At 44.8% G+C, this 21,475-nt stretch overlaps 1 protein-coding gene across 1 annotated transcript in view; it reads left to right on the top strand.

Annotated features, from left to right (window-relative positions):
- Positions 1-21,475, top strand: part of PIK3C2B (phosphatidylinositol-4-phosphate 3-kinase catalytic subunit type 2 beta) — a 120,137-nt gene that overhangs the window by 37,578 nt on the left and 61,084 nt on the right. The window contains exons 3-5 of the mRNA XM_066623568.1: positions 1,732-1,832; positions 3,649-3,803; positions 8,223-8,343. Of these exons, the coding sequence (XP_066479665.1) occupies positions 1,732-1,832; positions 3,649-3,803; positions 8,223-8,343 (377 nt within the window). The remainder of the gene's footprint in view (positions 1-1,731; positions 1,833-3,648; positions 3,804-8,222; positions 8,344-21,475) is intronic.

Genomic DNA, 21,475 nt, shown 5'->3' with positions numbered 1-21,475 from the left:
AAAGCCATAGGAGATGTCGTGTTTTTAGAATTCTTCCTCTCTTTTTTTGGCTTGCACTTTCATGATTTACTATTTTGATATTAGCAAACTTCAAAAGCAACTAACAGTTCAGCAAACATTAAGATGCAAAATGATAACACTGCCACCCCAAATCTGCAAAAATTGAGAGAATATTGTTAAAAAGGAATAAAGAAATTACTTGTTAAATTATTTTTTAAAGTAATAAGAAAATGGAAGAAAAATTTCTTTGTGCTGTTTTGGCTCAGCATATGAATTTCAAGGTGGAAGATCAAGGACAAAGAGGGTACTTGATAGAACAGATTCTTTTCCCCTCTGAATTTAAAGCATAATTCCTACTATGCAGAGTTCGGCAGCTGCCACTGTTGAGATAGAGATGGAAGTCCACTGATAGAGATGGAAGTCAGGCTTTGACCAGTGTGAACTGTTGGCTGTACACTTCTACTTTACCTTAAAGCTGTTGTATAGATACACCCCTAGAAAAACTTATGTTAAGGGATAGTCATGTACTGACATGTTGGTGAGGTCCTACCAGATCTCAAGCTTGTGTTCCATTTTTCAGTTTTGCAAGCAGGAAACAACTGCATAGTCATTTGCAGCACTAATAGGGTCTGCACTCAAGGGTAGTGCAGGGTGATATCTACATATCCTTGTATGAAGAACTGGAAAATAAACCAAGGGCTTTCCCTTTCACAGTAAGCTTATTAAATCTACAGATCAGCATGAACCCTGCTTGCAACTTAACCACATTTATCACAGCCCTGCAAAGCTGCCCAAACCCAAAAGTGGTAGGTTGAGTTGAAAACTAGGCATGTTGGGAAGCAGTCTTATCACATGCAGGTATTCATGCTTATTACCCCAGGTTACATTCTCAACATGTTGTTTGAGTGAATTGGCACATTGTCTCCTGGGTTGGATCTCAAGGACTGTTTATGCAGATCTATTCATGCAAGTGGAGGGAGGGCTCTGCCAATTCTCATCTCCAAGTGGAACTCCCCTTATAACATTCTGTGCCATTCCCATGGATTCTTGACACTCAAGAGAAGCTTGAAGGGGACAGAAGGCTTGCAACAGGAGGGAAGAGTTGGAAAAGCTCTGTTTCAATAGTGAACAACCACCAGGGCCAGCCCACTTCTAAGGCTCAGTGAACAACTGCTTCAGGCAGTGAGCTGGCGGGAGGCAGTGGACTGGTAAACAGTGCCCAAGGGCAGCCTACACCAGCCTACCAGGCTGCTTGCCCTCTCAGCTTGAGAATCCGCTACTAAGCTAAAAACACTTGCCAATTCCTGTTTGATCTGGTTTCCCAGGCTGGCAGAACCATGGAGACCCAATGGGAACACACAGTAACCACAACTTGAGAATCTATTCTTCTCAGGCTTCTTTCAGCCTGAGAATCAGCTGATTCTTTAACTATCACTTTGGCAGAGTTTGGGGACCCAGTAGGAACTGGCAGCACATCTCTTTGACAGAGGTGATAGGCAGATGCACAAACGCACCCTGGGTGACTCCCTGCTTCAAACACACTGAAAGGTTGTGTCAGGCTTGGATTCCACATATGGTTCTTAGGCTCCAACCCTCATGGGCATAAAACAAAACTTCCTTCTACTGGCCAGTCATTCTAATGGGAATGGATAGACAGGCCTATCTTTCATTATCTGTTGTTGCCAAAGATCCTAACAGTACTCTCTGGTTCTATGTGTTGTTTCATATCAGGTCACTTCTTACCACCGTCCTGTGGCCAATGGCTATGAGCTGTTTGAGGTCTCCGAGGAGAAAGATGAAGAGGTTGCTGCTTTCTGCCATATGCTGGATGTGTAAGTACCTATCCAGGGTAGAAAAGAACTCATGAGGGCATCCTTCTTGGCCTTCCCATTGGCTAACAGTTCCCTTGGAATCTAAGTAGATATAGTGAGGCAATAACCTAACAGCCTCCAGCAATTCATTACTATTCTTTAAGTAATCCTTGGTAACTGGAAGAAATCCTCTTTGTTGCTAGCTTTTATGTTGTGTTGTGTTTTAATGGCTCCAGAGTATTCTAAGCCCACAATTGACTGGAGGAGATTGAACACAGATTACAATGCCTGTTGTAGTTTACAGTAAAGCCACTGAAAGTTGAGGAGGTATTCTTTCTGGGTTTTGAAAGTTGTACATGAAGTATTGAGGAATAGCCCAAATCCACAGTAGTGAATTGCACAACATGTTCAGATCAGTACAGGGTTCCATCAATCAGTCGGTCTGGATAAGAGTTTTGCTGTTCTAGGAGAGGAGATTTGTAGAGCTTATGTAGCATTCGTGGTGAAGAGGTTGAGCTGTGAATCAGGATTTTGCTGATTTGAATCTTGTCTCTGCCATGCTGGCTAGGCAAGGTGCTCCCTTTCAGCCCAAGGTGCTCCTCTGCTGCAATATGAGGATAATAGTACTTACATGGATATTGTAAGGACAGCATCAAAAGAATACATGTCAAGTGCTATACAAATGCTAAGTATTGTTAAGACAAACCCATCTCTCTAACACACAGTCAGTGTGATCCTTGCTCCCAATCCACAAGCCTCTTCCCCAAGCCACGCAAAGCACACCTCAAAAATATTCTCTGCTTATATGTGTAAATGATGTTTTCCTTCCCCCTCAATACTTTTGCATTCCCCTTTGGCCACTTTAAGCCATTTCTACCCAACATTGCATATGTGCAATAGGGATCAAATGTGTACACATGTGGGCTGGGCAGAAATGGGTTAAGCTTAGACTAGTCTAGGTGAGCGACAAACAATATAATAATAGGGAAGCAGAAATTTTATTTCATTGTTTTAGAGCAGACAAATCTGGGCAGTCATCATGCCCAGGAAGAGGGATAGAGTACAGCGGAGGCTTCTGATGCTGTTCCTACCCCCCCCTGGGATCGATTCATTCCCCTCCCCCCACATTTTAAGCATATTTGTGACAGCACACATGCACATCCCACCAGCGGAGGCCAGCATAGGATTGTGCCATACAATGAGAGCGTAGATGAAACAGTAGAAAGAGATGAGTCTCAAGGAAGGGGGAGGAAGAGAGGACCAAGGGAAAATGGATGGGAAGAGCCAACCAGGAAGTAAAGCAGAGGCTGGCAATTGCCCATCCACTCTTTTTATGGCTCCATATTCATGAATATTTATTTATTTAAAATATTTATGTTACCTCCCTTCCACCACCACCCCTTTGGGAGGTGCCCAAGGCAGCTTACAGTATTTTCTTTTTTGCATATAAGTAGTCCTGTACCCCAAGAGGCTCATAGTAAACCTGTTCCACTCTTTTTTTATATCTCTGCCTCTCAGATATTTAATATTCCCTAGATAATGCAGGGTCTTTTTAAACAGGAACCTTAGATTTGATATTACTACAAGTAAATATGTTTGGAGAAGATCATATGAGATCTTTGAGCCAATCAGAGAACAAATTTAGTATCTTGAATGCAATGATCTGAATTCTTGAACAGGGAGAAGATGGGGAGATAAAGTTCAAAGACTCCTAGTGCCTGCTTAAACTTAATTTAAAAAAAAAAAGTGAAGTGGAGATCCTCTCAGATGCCAGAATAAATGGGGATGGTGATAGGAACTAATGGCACATGTCTTTCCTGTCTTATTTTGTTCATAGTTTGAGATCTGGCTATAGCACCAAGGACTACTCCCTTACTGGTTATGTCTGGAGCACTGTTAATCTTGGCCCTGAACACCTTGGCCATGGGATCAGCTTGAAAGTGACCGTGGTTTACGACAGCCTGCAGGAGCCTCTCACTTTCACTTGTGACTGTAAGTTGTAGATTTGAACTGGAAAGTACATTCAGCTCCTATGGATGGGGAAGTCTGCTTTTTTTGGTTAGGGCAAGGAAAGCACTACAATAAGTTTTATTGGATACTATTGTGGTTTTCAGTGCAAATGGTAGTTGCCCTGCATAACCTCTCTTCAGACTTTTTTGCGCACAGTGAATGCAGTCTTACTACTAAATTCCTTCAGAAAATCCAGTCATCTTCCCTCAGGCCAGTGTTTCTGTTGCAGGGGCATCCTATTTCCCCAGCTCTCAACCATATTTTGCTATAAGAGGAAAAATGTCATTTCCCCCCTCCCCTTCCAATTTTCATGTATTCTGTGACTGACAGCTGTGCAAAATAAGGCTGCACGTGCCCCTACTTTACAGTACTAATAACCACTAGGGACGAGCAACACAATTCTTTCCATGCCTGCAGCATTATGTGCATTTTTGGAATGTCTAAGTGGTTTTGTAATACTATATATTTGTCTTTTATGACTGAATTCACAACGTGTGGTGAAAATGGGCATGGCTGTGTTCCCACATGCCATTTTGTAGAGCTTTGAAGTTTTTTTTAAAAAAAATTTAAAATTCTGTAAGTTGAAATTTATACTCCCCTGATTTTTGAAAAAACAATATAGCTATTCCAGTGTTTCTCAAACTGCAGGTCGGGACCCACTTGGTAGGTCGGGACCCGACTTCTGGTGGGTCATTCATTCATTCATTCTTTATTTACGGTCACAGACCCAACATCTTCTGGTGGGTCTTGCAGAGCCTCCAATGAAAACACAGGTGATGGAAAGATCAGAAAACTAATTGCCTTAAGCCCTGATGCTATTAAAAATTCAGAGAGCTGCTAATTGCCCTGCAAACAGCTGAGCCCCTGCAGTTTCCAAGCTTGTGAAAATATAAGGAGATACATGTTTGAGCATCTTTTTTTCTGGGTTTTTTTTTCCAGATTCATCAATGACAGTTAGTGGGGGCAGATGAAGGCTGGGGGCCCAATCCTATCCAATTATCCAGTGCCGGTGCTGTGCTGGTGGGACGTATGCTGCATCCTTTGGTGGGGAGACAGTCACAGAGGCCTCTTCAAGGTAAGGGAACATTTGTTCCCTTACGTCGGGGCTGCACCGCAGCTGCACCAGTGCTGGAAAGTTGGATAGGATTGGGCCCTGGGTCACTTACTAAGCCCCTCAAGCCTTGAGACTATTCATTACGGCTATTCATCATTCATTAGAGAAACGAATTGAATTTTTTTTTTTTTACAAACAAATACATAAAATATCACCTGTAAATAAATGAATAAAATATTATTTCTTTCTAGATCACCCTTTTAAAAAGTTTTGTAAAGCTAGGTGAGTCCTGATAGGTTGTAATTTTAAAAATGATTGCCTGGAGTGGATGGGGCAGCAGCAGAGGCCGCGGCCAAATCCTATTCTCCTCCTGGGCCTTGGAGCCCTAAATGGGTCTGCTCAGTTCCGCACCTGCTAAATAGGTGGTGCTGTTCCAAGTAGTCCTATAGGGACTGCAGGGGCTTGACAAAGGGTAAGAGAACCAATGTTAACCCTTTCTTATATCTTAAGGGAATGTGGAAGGCAAAACGGGCACAGCATTTCCGGGTTAGTTACAGCATTCACTGTCCTGCTTCCCACTTCCTCCATTTCACTGGGTAAACTGGGAATGAATGGGAGAAAAGTAATTTTCACTGCCAGCACCCAAAGCTAAAGAGTCCAGTTAGAAGGAATCTGTCTTAGAAAAACCTCACTCCTTGGTAAACAGAGAGCCCCCAAAGCCACGGGTTCCCTTAAAACCAATTAGAACAGAATGTGGGCAGGCTGATAGACATGGGAACCCAGTCCCTTCAAAGTGAACCAAGTCTTTGTAGGTAAAGAGTAAGAGTTTTTTAAAAAAGTTTATTAAAAGACTGTAAAATCAAAACAATGGAGGGATAAAAACCATTCACCAGTAACCTAAGAAAAGGAAGAAGAAAGGATGTGTGTGTGACAAAGGTTGGCAAGGATGTTAAAAAACAAGTAGAAATCAAACAAAACAAACAAGCTAAGCCAACTATCTGGGTATGATCCTTGTCCTACTTACTTGTGTGGTTCCAGCATTGTAGTCCTTGAACTCCATTTGAAGCAAGATGAGCAGGTGGGCTTCATGGTCTAGTAAGCTGGCTCAAAGTCAAGTCCTTTCTTTATTTGTCAGTTGAGGAAGAAAAAGATGCTCAAATAGTAAATACCCCAATAGGACAAACATAGCCTCAAATGAGTCCTTGTTCTCAAATGACAGCCCAATCCTATGCATGTCTACTCAGAAGTAAGTCCAATTACATTCAGTGGGGCTTACTCCTAGGAAAGTGTGGATAGGATTGGGCTGTGAGTTATCACCTCAGTCAGTATGCACAGTATACTAGCAGATGCTAGTAAAGTCCAATACAGGTTAGAAACACTGTATACACAGAAGCAAAACAAAAGGAAACTTGGGAATCTTCACCGCTTATGGGCAGAGACACTCTAGTTCCATGCCATGATATTGCTTTTAGATTAATTGAAATGCTATTCTGATGGACTGCAATAGGCAGTTGCTTCACATTAATCAGGACCCAGGTGGTCCCTTTTAGTGTGTTGTGGCTTGGTGTCCTGGTTTCAATCATGTGGTATTATTTGCTCTGCTCACAATGCTACGTGAGTCACTCTCTAGTTTGTGTCACTCTCTAGTTTGAATGGTGTATGTTAATCTGTGTGTGCGTATGTGTACACATACACTTTCTGGCAACACAGTATAAGAAAAGCTCTATTTAGCAAGAGAATAATCAACAGGGTTTTTTTTGTGTAAACATATATCAGATACATTTCTAGAACAGTTTTGGACCCTAGACCAGGGGTGCCCAAACCCCTGCCCAGGGGCCACTTGTGGCCCTTAAGGCATCTCAATGCGGCCCTCAGGGAGCCCCCAGTCTCCAATGAGCCTCTGGCCCTCCGGAGATTTGTTAAAGCCCGCACTGGCCCAGCGCAACTTCTCTCAGCGTGAGGGCGACTGTTTGACCTCTCGTGTGAGCTGTGGGATGAGAGCTCCCTCCACTGCTTTCTCTTTCACATCTGTGATGCAGCAGTGGCAGCAAAGGAAAGGCCAGCCTTGCTTTGTGCAAGGCCTTTTATAGGCATTGAGCTATTGCAAGACCTTAATTCATTCATATAAGTTCATCTTTAATATATTCATTTATGTAAACTTATGTAAATTTATTCAAATTTTAAATGTAAATTAATTCTTTTTTTCCCCGGCCTCCGACACAGTGTCAGAGAGCTGATGTGGCCCTCCTGCCAAAAACTTTGGACACCCCTGCCCTAGACCCTTTAACCCCAACCTACGATATGAGATCCCATTTTCTAAAGTTTATGTTTCTCTTTATGTCTGTCTCAGGATATACAATATTGGCTTAAGAGTAGTTCCTTCTCTCCAAGAGACTGGGAATTGTAGTTCTGGGGAGAGGGAGGTTCCCAGCCTGTGGTCCATGGACCACAGGTGGTCTGCAAGACCCTGAGAAGTGGTCTGTGAGGTCTCAAAAAAAAGATAGCCTTTGATCACTTCTAGATTCTCACTGAGCATGTGCTCCCCATGGATCAGCAGAATGGATGGACCGCAGCCAACACTGAAGTGTCAGCTGTGGCTGAGTGGGCAGTCTGTTCTCTACCCTCTCTGGTAGTCTATGGGGAAGCTTTCACTCAGGAGACGCTTCCTTACAGAGCACCAGAGAAGGAGGAAAATGGACCACCCGCAATGATTCCACTTTTCTACAATAAATTGCTATGCATTCTGGGGCAACCTTGGGCAAAGGAAAGAATAAGCAAGACTGACTTTTTTCTTTATTTTTCTGACGTTTTTAAAATGTTTCCCTCCGCCCACCTCCCCCCTCCCTGGAACACCTCCTCCCTGCCTCCCCCCACACCCCTGCTTACTTCTTCACTGCTTGGCGGTCTCTGCGACCACTGAGCGATGGAGTTCAGGTTCCCGCCCAGCGGTAGTCCGTTGGCAGCCAGCGCTGGGATGCCACTGGCACTCACCTGGTGGTAGGGCTTGTTAATGTGCCTTGTGGCACGTTTGTGAAAGTGTGCACCACCGATGAGCCAGTGCACTGAACCCAGGATTGGCTTCTTAGTCAAGTCACTCGGATACTGTGGCCTTATGACCTCATTTATGCCTCAACAAAAAGACACTAAGTTTAGGAGATTTCATTGCAGATTTCCATTGTTACGAAAGGAAAGACAAGCAGCATCTGAAAAAGGCAGCACAACTACTTCAGTTATTTCAGATGAATGTACTGTGCCAGTTAGAGTTTGGAAGGGCCAAGATGGATAACTCCAGAGAATGTTGTCCTGAGACTCTTCTTGTGCCCATTGGTTTTTCCACATCTTTGCAGGTTCCTCCACGGTGGACTTACTCATCTATCAGACATTATGCTACACTCATGATGAACTGCGGGACATCGATGTGGATGACTTTGTCCTCAAATTGTGTGGTCTGGAGGAATTCTTGCAAAAGTGAGTGAGTGAGTAGTGCTTGTACAAAAGGTGTAGAGCAGCCTTGTGTCAAACACAAGGCCCGTGGGCTAAATGAGGCCCCTAGAAACAATTTATCCTGCCCCCGTTATAATTGGGCTTTCCCAGTGTGATAATTGGGCTCTCTCATATCTTGGAAATAGTTCATATTATGCACATTTTCTCTTCTGTGATTTGCAGCTAATGAGTTTCTATGTGAGAACAAAGTGCTTATTTCTGGCCATCATCTGCTTAATGAAATCACTTCCTGCTTCTTGATGTCACTTTTGGCCCTCAGCAGGCACCATGAATACTAACTTTGGCCCTCTGTATGAAGAATTTGACAGGACTGGTTTAGACAACCTGTCTGATGTTTTGCTTCTTATACCTTTTAACTACATTATCTCACAGGACCCTGTTTGCTAGAGAAATGCAGGAGTGAGACACTGCTGCTTTTTGGGGGTGGGGAGTGAACATGCAGTGCTTCCCTAACATCTCTGAATCTTAACTCAATTGCAGATGTGTTTGTAGACTCTTCTCCAATCTACAAAGGATTTGTATTTTACCACCCCCTTCACAGTGTAGACCATATTGTAGACTTGTTTTGCTGAAGACTAAAAAAACTCCAGGCTAGTCCCCACGATATTTGCCAAGATGGCAACATTAATCATAGTTACACCACCTCCATGCTGAATGCTTCTGTGGCTTTATTCATTTGCTGTGCACACAGTTTCCACCCCTTTAATCATCGTTTGGCACACAAGGTACACTTCTTCCCGAAGGGGGTGATTTTACTGAATACATTGGATTATTTTAGCACCTGCTAGGAGCATGGCTGGAGTTGTATGAGTTGTTCTATTTTCTAATTCCTTAAAACACTGAGATCTTTTTGCCAAAGCACCCCACTGAAGGCCTTATTTGCCCATGGAAAACTATGAGTAAGTCACAGTGAGTCTAAGCCTTGAAATTCATGTTTTGTGGAAGTGTCGCTTCAAGACTTAGGAAGCTGCCAAGAAAAGTTCTTTGATGATAATGATGCTTAATATTTTGAGAAATGAGTCAAAGATATTTTTTTTTAGTGTTGGACATTGTACTATGAAATCTGACATGATTAGAAGGGGGTGTGGTAGAGTCATGCTGTCAGATAGATTGTGCTGAACACTGGTGCATTTCTTTTAACAATCAAGCAAAGTTAACTGAAAATGGCTCCGTGAAGTCCTGAAAAGACATGATTGCAAGGCAAGAATGGTTTGTTGCCAAGGCCTGCCTGAGACCTCCCAGCCTGAGAGGCAGTGTGCCAAATACCAACAACCCTTTATTTGGCAGCACCCCAGTCACCACCACTGCACCTCCTCTTCCTGCATTCTAACCCACTGCTTTTCTTTCCTCTACACTTCCTCTTCCTGCTCTGTTCCCCTCTTCCTTTTTGAATCCAGGAGGTAGGAGAAGGAGGAATGGCAAAGGCAGGAGAATGGCAAGCAGTTCCTGCCAATATACTATCCAAGATTATTGCCTCAGTCGGCCTCTATTCCCATGGCCTCTTTCACTCTTGCAGGGACTGCTAAGATGGTGGGAAATTAATGCTGCTAGAGAACTGCATTACCCTCTTCATACAGGCTTCTAGCAAGTTGCCGTATTTTAAAACGGACAAAGTGAATGTCTCCTTCCCACATGTGCTTCTTGTCTCTGGAATACACAGCCCCATCTTGTTAGACTCCTTTGTCATCTCTTTGTAATGATGTCGTTTTGATAATGGTCTCTTCTGGAAGAATAATGAAAATACCATCTGTTTTCAAGGGGAAAAAATCAATAAACCTTGCTTATTGGCTAGCCGTCAGCCAACCAGGGGCTAGCATTCCGGCTCTTAGCAGTGCATCTTGGCCAGTTGACCTGCCCTTCTTGACCGCAGTGTGTTGTATTTCCACCAAATGAATTATTCATTATGTATTGGGGCACCATGTTACAGTTTTGATCTTAAGAGCTTGTGGTCCAGTTACAGCGACTGGGAATGCAAGCTGGCAAGTGCAAACTGATTATTACTGTGACTTTTTTGTTAGTGAACAGACTTTTAAACCACAGAGGCCTCTGTGGAGAACCACTTCTTGTATGTGTGTGTGCTCTGAAAGCCAGATCAAGGGAACAAACCTCCCAGACTGATTTCAGTGTTGATGTATGAATAACTATGAGCATTTTTGGTAGTCTCAGGGCTATTTCCTGCTCTTGTGGAGCCTTGGCAGTGAGCAAAGTGACTTAAACCACAGTCTGACTTTCTCTGCATTAATGGAAGTCAGTAAGTGGGTCTGTGTTTGAGACTAAACGGCTCAGAGGTCTAAGTATATCTCTTCTGGCACGGCTGGATCCCCTAACACCTTTCAGTATGCACACGGCTGGATCCCCTAACACCTTTCAGTATGCACAATGTGCATAGCAAATCTCTTGTGGCTGCTATGGATTCTAGGGAATGCTGGTCTTGTAGAGAGAACAAAGCCAGCCACTGCAGGGGCAACTGTAGAAGAATGTCCTGGACTTGGAGCCAGAGAACCAGTAGGAGCTGTTGCAATATTTCTTCTTAGTTTCTACAGTTTTTGCTTTGTGTGTGTGTGTGTGTGTGTGTGTGTGTGTGTGTGTGTGTGTGTGTGTGTGTGTGTGTGTGTGTGTTTTAATGGTGATGTTGGCATCAGCAGAAAAAATCTTCCTTCTTTTATGTAACATGCAGTAAGTAAAAACAGTAACAAGAAATTTGCATCAGATGGGAGAAGTAATATTGCCAATCTAGAACTTGCAGGCCCATTTTTGTTTCTTTTCCTTTTCCTTAGAAACTGGTATCAAATACATGGAAAGAAAAAAGTTACCAGTAATCCATTATATATCCTAAATGGGACATGGCAAAAGCAATTCTGAAGCTATAAAGTCTGCAGAATAAACTGAATAAACAATAGCTTCACTATTGGAAGGATGGTTTGATTAATCAACTGGACTGGGCTTATGGATATGTCCATTTTAAGTTCAATTCTGTAATTTGAAGGGTGTTTAGGTCTCACAAATGATGCGTCCCCAGCCATGAGCTTTTTTATTTGTGCTTTCATATTTGCTTTTTTCTATGCGTCTCTTTTCTGGATACATAAATCATTCTCCTGGGTTCTGTCTTACCTACAATTTGCTTCTGTAGCCTGCAGGAACCAGTCTCAGGGTTCCGTCATTTAAACAAGCAACATTAAGATCCAAGAGTTGTAGCTTGGCCAGTGAATTCTAGCTCTTAATCCTTGTTGAGTAATGTTTTGTTTTCTACCTTAATCTTAATCTTTCTACCTTTTGTTTTTTACCTTTGCAGAAGGTAAAATACAAACAGTTTCACAAGGGCAATGAAACCCAGTGAATTCCTGAAATGGAGATTTTTCACTTCTTTCAACATCTGGAGGGCCAAGATTTTCTGCAGGGCATTTACACAAAGAAAGTACTACCCAGTCTAAGTCACCATCTGTGGTTCTTGGGAATCAGTAGAATTTTATTGGTGTAGTTTAGTACATTACAGTTCTCTGCTTTCCTGTATGGATTGCCTTTTGGAGCTGCATAAGCTGTCTCATTCCTCCTATTGAGGAGAAGAATTAAGAGTCTCTACCTTAAGCTTTGTAGAGTAAGGTCTTTTATTGTATCTGTTCTGAGCACAATAACCCAGTGTTTTGCAAAGGTGACCTTAACATAAATAACCCAGGAATGCCTGAATTCCATAGTGGTTACAGGCGTGTATAAAACACCCGACAATCTCAAACACCTACATGCACCCTGTGAAAATTATTCATATGCTGTGGTTTTTTGTGTATGTAAATTAAAATGAGATGACTTAGGGCGCAATCCAGAGGCGTCCTTGGGCCGACGCAAGTCCCTTGCGCTGGCCCAGGAGGGTTGCAAACATGCCATAAGGCATGTTTGCGCCTCCTTGAGAGGAAACCGGGCCAGCGTTCTGAGAAGTGCCGGGCTACAGAGACTAATGCAAGCCTCAGCACTGGCTTCCTCTTCCACTCTTGCTTCAGCCTAGCTGGGCCAACACAAGGACAAAAGGTAGGTGGGGGGGAGGCGGGAGGGAGGCATTCTGGGAGGAGGGAGGGCGACCCCGGGGACGGGTGGGCAGGGAACAGGAGGCAGGGCTGGAATCCGGCAGTTTTGCTGGATCACAACCCCTGTTCCCAGTGGCTTCAAGCCACTCCGCTCTCCTCGGACTTGCACCACCTCAAGAGGCCCTTACCCAGGAGTAAGGGGAAAAGTTTCCCCTTGCCTCTGGCTGAGCCGCTTATGGCCGCAATCCTGCACTGGATACAGCGCAAGCCTTTTGGCTTGCCTGTTCCAGCGCAGGATAGGATTGTGCCCTTACTGTTTTTCTGCCCCTGTTATGCATCCCCTTCCCTTTTTTGACAGAACACAGAGTGCTCGGTGCAGAGAGGAAAACTGCTCCCCATTTCAACCCAGATGGAAATCTCTCGAATGAGCTGGTGTGCAAACACCCTGCACTATCTCAACCGTGCCATCAAAGACATTCGAGAAGCATTTTTAGCACAGAAGCTTTGTTTTCTCTCTGCTTTATTTGTTCCCAAAACAAGACTGCCAAAATCTCTTGCTGGGCTGGACAGAAGGACTGCTCCCTTCTTGACATTGCTAGATTGACTTCTGTTCTTGTTGCAAATATAAACTAGAAAAGGGCTAACAGCCCAGTCTTGAGCTGTCTGGAGTGTGGGGCTGCTGCAGTGCCAAAATGGCCACTGTGGCATCCTGCGTGCCCGGGGCAGATGCCACCACCTCCTTGGGGAAAAGGGAACTTCAGTCTCCTTCCCCCAAGTAAGGAAAGTAGCCCCACAATGGGGGTACTTGATTCTGCAGTGGTTCTGGAGCCACCGCAGAATTAAAGAGTCACGTGTCGGGCCACGTGGCCCGACATGGGACTCAGGATTCAGTGGAGCAGACCTCCGCCGGTCCCACCCCACTCCCTCCCTCCCCCTGTCATGCCTCCTCCCCACGCTCCAACTGCCTCAGAACACCTCCTCCTGCCTCTCCCACACTCCCACTCACCTCTCTACCAGCCAGTGGTCTGGGCAACCATTGGGTGGCAAAATGCAGGCCCAGCACCGGAGCTGGCCCAGCGCGGGTTCACTCTAGGCTGGCTCCAGCGCTAGGCCCACAGTAAGGACTCGCAAATGTGTCTTATGGCACATTTGTGACACTGTGTGCCGGCAGTAAGCCGGTGAGCAGGGCTCAGAATCAGGCCCTAAGTCCCTTCCATGCAACACACCTATCAGACACTGAAACCCTGTACTACAAACGTAGCACAAGTGACAGTGTATTTTTTCCCCCATATTCTGTCAATCTTAGCACAAATGACCTCCATTTCTTACAGTTCTGGACATTTCTGTAAAATCGGTAGTAAAGTGTTAAAATCCTACATAGATGCAATCACTTGATTAAGAGAGTCTCTGCACCCTGTCCAGTTGTTGCATAGGAACTATATGGCAGAAAAGCAAGGCAATGCTCCCTAACATAATGCTCCAAACCGCTGGAATATCCTTCTAAATAGCTTCCCTCAGGAGAACTTTGCTGCAGTTTTGGCTTGACGCATGGCAACAATTTTGTCTCATCTGCTAACTCAGCAGTTAGCTCGCAAATTGCCTTTATTCTCAAGCCACAACTTACACCATTTTGAATGTGCTGATGACAGGCTGAGAAACAACAGAGAAAGAACCCTGTTATCAATTTTTTAAAAAAAGGGAAGAGAGAAAGAGAGAGAGAGAAAAAAAAACATGCATACATGTTTAGATTGGAAAGTCTAACCTTCGCTAAAGTTCACAGTAAAGTTCAAACAAATAATACTGGAACGGAAAAAAGTAATTTTGAGTTTTTGTTCTGACAGTATCATACAGATCTATCATAATGTCTGTGTTATACTAATAAATATTTTCTCATGACAGTTTTAGTCATGTAATTTCTCAACAGGAAGGGAAAAAAATATTTTTGAGCGGTATAATTAAAGTCCAGTTTTAACGAATGGTTTTTGAAGCACTGGCACCCACAACGCTTGTCAACGTCTATTGAAAGACTTTGCCAACATCATATGATAGATGTGGAAATAGAGTTCATATTATCACAATAAACTGATTTAACTATCATAGGTCCCAGTCCTGTCCAACTTTCCAGCACCAATGCAGTTGCAATGCAGTCCCGAGGTAAGGGGACAAACATTCCCATACCTTGAGGATGCCTCCTTGCAGGCTGCACTGCAGGATGCAGCACACACCCTGTTGGCACTGCTGCATCGGATCTGGAAAGTTGGATAGGATTGGGCCCATAATCTTCAAACTGTAAGACTGCTTAAATCCTGTCGACTTCAATGGGATTTAGGGCTGAAGCAGACAGGCCTCCCTCCAGGTTTTGCAGCTATGCTTTTTTCTTGCCCTCCTTTCTCTGACATACAAACCTGACTCTGACCTCGGTGCAGTTTTACATGCCTTCTCTTGCCACTCCTCTAGTGCTTCAGGCAGACTTTTATCTGTGTTTAACCTCCTCCTCCTTTCAAGCACTTGTTGTGTCCATCAATTTATTTGATGCCTTCAAGAAAAGAAAAGCCAGTCCAGTAAACAAACAGACAAAAAGAACCTCAAGTCATTCTTTTGGACAAGAGTGGGGAGTGGCTTCATGACTCCCACAGAGACAGCCAATCAGCACTTCTCCTGATAAATACAGCCATCTTCTCCTGATAAATGGAAATGCTGGTTGCTCTGGGGTAAATTCCATTTGATAGCTGTCAAAAAGTGGCAACTGGGGATCCATAGTAGGCTCACTGCTCAAGATATGCACATCTATACATATCTTAGCTATTTATGAACATATGCTGCTCTTAGCTATATAGGGACCACATGAAGCTGTCTTACTCTTTATCGGTCCATTGGTCCATCCAGCTCAGTATTGACTACACACTGACTGGCAGTGGCTCTCCAGGGATTCAGGCAGGGGTCCTTCCCATCTTTTACATACCGAATATGTGCTTCTCCCCTGAGTGACATTCCCCTCCCTAAGTTACCTATCTGCCCCACAATCAGATAGCTCCTTATTGGACTCTTTTGATTAATCCTTAGGAACATCGTGTAATTACACAAGCCAGATTTAATGTTGTTTCTTCGGCAGTAACCTCAGAAAAGTACCAAAAGGTCCCCAGGTCGAGACACTCTCCCATATATTTTTCTCTTGTCCAATTCATTCAGCTATGCGCTTTATTTGTATAGAACCTAATCTAGCTAAGAAGAATGAGCTCCCAAAGCAGATGTAACTTGTATATTTATTAAATGACGGCCCAGTAGATGTGTTGCATGGCACTGCTAATTTTCTTTTGTCAGTCGCAGAAAAGCATGGAAAGAGATTGGTGTAATGTTTAGTTGTATGGTTTGTTTGCTTTTTAACCCTAAAATTTGTGTGACCTTTATCTTATTTTATCTTTACTTTATTTTTTAATTCATTATTTCTTTTTACTTTATTGACTCATTTGTTGGAACATGAGTTAATGCCAATAAAGGTCTCTAAATCTAATCTACCTATCTGTGATCAGATATGGATTTCTCAAACCTTAGTTTCCTCAAGGAAACCTCAACCTCAAGATCTGTCAATTTCCTTTAACTGTTAATGGAAGTGCTCTTCTGTTATAGTGAATAGTTTTAATTTCACATGGATTCTAACTATATTCATTGATATTGTCACTGAAATTCTTTTCACTTTCTATTCCTATTGGTACCACCCACCAAATATTTACCTCCTTCTGCAATTCACAGTCAAGAGCTGAGGTAAACCCACCATTCTCCTGTAATTATCTCGTCTTCCTACATGCCCTGACAAGTTGCTCCTTGTGTGGCTTGATCAATATCAGATGCCAGAGGCAAGGGAGTGGAACCAGGATACTGGTCTCCTGTTGTCTTGTGTACTTCCTGAGGTACCTGGTAGGCCACTGTGAGATACAGGCAGTTGGACTAGATGGGCCTTTGGCCTGATCTTATGTTCTTAATATCAGACAGGAATATATCATGGGGAATTGAACATAAGGCCACATAAGGAGAGAAATTGTTCGTGAAGTATCTAGATGCTTCTCATTGGTTTTAGAAAGTAAAATGCTGTTCCATTCAGGTTAACATACCTACCCTGCAGGGAAAGAATACTTGAAACCAATAGCATAACTAATGATTGTGTAGCCCAATGCCGAGCTCAAAATGATGCCCCAGAAGTGATGTCACAGTTGGAAGTGATGTCATGCCCAGGCTTTTAAAAAAGGGAAAATCATGGGGAAACTTGCTTCCTCCCCCCAGCAGCTTGCCACCCACTTGCTCAGCTACCTCCCTCCAACCAGTGGCATAGCTAAGGCATCTGTCTGCTACCTGGGTCAAAGATCCATGATAAAATCAAATTTAATTAAGAAAATAAATAAAAAATGTGCCCCTTATTGGTTGGAGACATTGTGCTGGGGTGAAGAGGGATAGTTATTCTCCCCCTGCTAAATAGAAGAGGAACACCACCTGAAAAAGTGCCTCTTTACCCGTTAGTTGGGGTAACTATATTATGATACATGCACATGAGAGCTGACTCATACTCACACCTGATTAGTTCTATGCTGTATCATAATAAGATCTCGTTGACTCTCAAAAGAGTCAGTCTCACTGGTCAGTTTTGAGTTAAAGAAATCCACTTTTTGCTCCATAACAGCCCAATCCTGAGCTGCCCGCAGTGCCCAGGCTTGGCGGCTCCAAGGAGGGCTGCCACTGGATCCTGCGCCTCCCGCGCTATTGCAGGAGGCACCTTGGGAGAACGGGACATTCAGCCCCTTCCCCCGAGTCAGGGAAGCAGCCCCGCAATGGGGCTACTCTCTTTAGCGCTGACCAAAAGGTCGGCACTAAAGTAAAGGCACTCGTGTAGGGCGCGCAGCCCTCCACGAGTGCCTTGGATCCTGCGGAACTCAGCTCCACGGATCCACCTCTCCCCCTTCCCCAACACACCTCCCGCTCGCCTCCTGGCATGCCTCCCCCATGTCCCCTGCCATGCCCCTGTTTTGCAGCCCGGCGGTCCAGGAGACCACTGAGCCGCGGAACCCGGGCAACCGCCGTGCGCTAGCCCAGCTCCGGTTGGCGCTGGGCTAGCTCCGGCGGGAGCCTGGCGGTGAGCTCCGCAAACTTGCCTTATGGCACGTTTGCAACTATGGTCCCGGACCACAGGATTGGGCTCTTAGGCAGTTGGGTTTTCATTTTCTGGTTAATTGGCCATAAGTTTTAATAGAACACTGATATTCCAGTGTGGTTTGTTTCATTGCATTCTGCGTTTAATTACCTTTCCAATGATATATAACATGATGGTATTATTCGTACATACTAAGGTTTTCACAAAAGCTCAGCTTGTTGCTCCCCTTAAAGCTTGTTGCTTGATGCAGTTGCTACCCCCTGCACTCCCTTAGCTATGCCACTGCTTCAAACACAGATAGCTGTGGCAGCTCCTTCATTTCATGTTACATGCATACCTATTTTCAAGCACCAGTTGCTTGGCTTGCCAGGCAGAAATGTGTTGGAAAGAGGAAAGGAATTGAATGAAGAGAAAGCTAGATTACGGAGTGGAAACGCTTCCAATCCTAGTTATTTGGTTGCTCTGGGAAATAGTCAAGGCCTGGTTCCTTTACACTTCTGGTAATTATGCCATGTCCTTCTCCCTCCCTGAGCTGGTCAGATAATAACTCGAGAGTACATCCCACACTTACTCAGCAAATGCAACATATGTATTCCTTTCTTCCATGGGAGTTACAAAATAGCTTGGGGCGGAAATGTGCTGCAAAGAAGAGGCTGAAGAAGCAAATGAGGGGCAGTGCCCCTAAAAGGCCCACCTGCTTGCTAACCTGTGGATGGGCCAACCCTGACAGATTTGTTTGCTTGCTTGCTTGTTTTTAGTTAGTTTGAATTCTAAGATGACATAGGGCCCAATCCTATCCAATTTTCCAATGCCAGTGCAGCCTTGCCAAAGGGGTATGCACTGCATCCTGTGGTGGAGAGACAGTCACAGAGGCCTCCTCAAGGTATGGGAACATTTGTTCCCTTATCTCAGGGTTGCATTGCTGCTGCTGAAAAGTTGAATAGGATTGGGCCTATACTTAGGAGCAGATACTGACATTAAAACTAGAATTGAATAAGGGGCATTAGTCTTGGTGTGCTTGCTTTTTTATGGTATAAATAGTACGCATGGGAGTTGTTTACCTGCATAAGGAATGTAGAGGAGGGTTGGGAGTGGGGCTCTGACTCTACTCTCTGCAGTGGTCCTAATCTGGATCAGTCCCTCCATGTGCTCTCTAGACAAGAAAAATAGCCCCCATTGACTCCAGTGACAGCTTTTCTTCTTGCGTAAGTGTGTCTTATGTCTTCTTCTTTTCTTCTTGTAGCTCGCAAAGAAGGGCCAAATCTGAAACAGGATATAGTTGGGGTAGCATTAAAGCCTCCTAACCCTGCCATAGTCTTGAGCCAGTTCAGCCGTAAACACACACTCCCATGCTAATTATACAAGAAAAAGCAAGTACACTCAAGCTAATGATGTGGTTACTGTTATATCTAGCTTTGTTTTAAAACACCCAATTTAAAACACCCACTGTGTATCAGAATCAAAAGTTTTTAAATAAATAACCCCATGCCTGCTTAATGCCAACAGTTAAAAATGAACTCAAATAACATCTTGCAGCATTTCCTGAAAATAAAGGGTAACCCTTCCTAGTGACACTTGACTGCGGGCACTTCTGGTTCGTTTTGCTATCTCCTTTTTCCAGCCTTTGAGACTTTTGTTCATGGGTTTTTTTTTTGTAATTATTCTACATTTCCATTTTCTTTTTAAAAACAGAGCACCCACCTCCTTCCCTTCCTCTGAAAACGTCCTGTGTATGTGATGGCAGCAGTGCTGGTTCAGGCCAGGATGTAGGCTCTGCTGTGATAAGACTTAACCTTTCCTCTTGAACTAGCAGTTGAAAGGGTCAGACTTCCCCCTGTTACTTCCTTTCTCCATAGCATTGCTCCTTCTGGTGTGTTCCATTAGGATCACAGGAGTGGCTCAGACTTTGGCTTCAGTGTGTATACTGTACAGTATTGGCTTGAATTTACAGTAGAAATGTGTGGATAGACATCATTAGGCTGTGCTGACAGATCAGAAGCTACAGGGGTATTATGCCATTAGGGACAGGCAGGCTGTCCAGGTGATGCCTGGGTTAACCTACTTCCAGAAAGCCTTTCACTTCAGTGTGTCATGCTGATTGTTACAGTTCAGTAAGAAACACTTTTTAAAAGCTAGATGATAAAAATGAAATTTGCATTTCCTTAAATACTCCTCTGCCATCCTGTTTTTCATTCATAAGAACAGCCCCACTGGATCAAGCCATAAGCCCATCTAGTCCAGCTTCCTGTATCTCACAGCAGCCCACCAAATGCCCCAGGGAGCACACCAGATAACAAGAGACCTCATCCTGGTGCCCTCCCTTGCATCTGGCATTCTGACATAGCCCATTTCTAAAATCAGGAGGTTGCACATGCACATCATGGCTTGTAACCCATAATAGATTTTTCCTCCAGAAACTTGTCCAATCTCCTTTTAAAGGCATCCAGGCCAGATGCTGTCACCACATCCTGTGGCAAGGAGCTCCACAGACCAACTACAGGTGGGCAGCCCAATCCTGAGCTGCCCGGAGCTGCGGGACCTGGCGGCTCCACAAAGGGCTCCTGCCGGATCCCGAGCCTCCCACGCTACCATGGGAGACTCCTCAGGAGAAGGGGACGTTCGTCCCCTTCCCCCGAGTAAGGGAAGCAGTCCCACAATGGGACTACTCACTTTAGTGATGACTGTTTGGTCGCCACTAAAGTGAAGGCGCTCGTGTAGGGTGCACAGCCCTCCATGAGTGCCTGGGATCCTGCGGAGCTCGACCCCACAGACCTGCCTCTCCCCCGCCCCTGAGAATGCCTTCCCCATGCCCCTGGGAACGCCCCCATTCCCCGTTTCTCAGCCCAGCGGTGGCAGGCACCGCAGAGCTGTGGAACTCGGGCGCCTGCCGGGCAGTAGCTCAGCACCGGCCGGCAATGAGCCACGTCTGGTGGCTAAGCCACCAGAGCCCGGCGGTAAGCCCCACAAACGTGCCTTACGGGGAGCCCAGGGACCTGCCTCTCCCCCGCCCCTGGGAACGGCTCCAACTACCTGGAACACCTCCACCACACCCACAGGAACGCCCCCATTCCTCATTCCGCAGCCCAGTGGTCGCAGGCACCGCCGAGCTACAGAACTCGGGCACCCGCCGGGCAGTGGCTCAGTGCCAGCCAGCGATGAGCCAACTCTGGTGGGAGCCCGACGGTAAACCCGCAAACGTGCCTTATGGCACGTTTGCGACTGTGGTCCACGCTGTGGAGGCGCGGTGTGGACCACAGGATTGGGCTCTGAGTAAAAAAAACCACTCAATTTTACTGGATTCCCCCTGGTTCTGGTGTTATGTGAGAGTGTAAAGAGCATCTCTCTATCCACTTTATCCTTCCCCTGCATAATTTTGTATGTCTCAATCATGTCCCCCTTCAGGTGCCTCTTTTCTAGGTTGAAGAGGCCCAAACGCCGTAGCCTTTCCTCATAAGGAAGGTGCCCCAGCCCCGTAATCATCTTAGTCGCTCTCTTTTGCACCTTTTCCATTTCCACTATGTTCTTTTTGAGATGTGGCAACCAGAACTGGACACAATACTCCAGGTATGGTCTTACCATAGATTTGTACAACGGCATTATAATATTAACTGTTTTGTTCTCAATACCTTTTCTAATGATCCCAAACATAGAATTGGCCTTCTTCACTGCCGTCACACATTCGGTCAACACTTTCATCGAGCTGTTCACCACCACCCCAAGATCTCTCTCCTGATCTGTCACAGACAGCTCAGAACCCATTAGCCTATATGTAAAGTTTTGATTTTATGCCCCAGTGTGCATGACTTTACACTTACTTACACTGAAGCGCATCTGCCATTTTGCCGCCCATTCTGCCAGTTTGGAGAGATCCTTCTGGAGCTCCTCATAATCACTTCTGGTCACCACTTGGAAAAGTTTGGTGTTGTCTGCAAACTAACCA

The sequence above is a fragment of the Tiliqua scincoides genome, chromosome 4, assembly GCF_035046505.1.
Source record: "Tiliqua scincoides isolate rTilSci1 chromosome 4, rTilSci1.hap2, whole genome shotgun sequence".
Taxonomy (NCBI): Eukaryota; Metazoa; Chordata; class Lepidosauria; order Squamata; family Scincidae; genus Tiliqua; species Tiliqua scincoides.
Note: the sequence above shows the minus strand (reverse complement) of the source record. Positions and strands in the feature narration are given on the sequence as shown.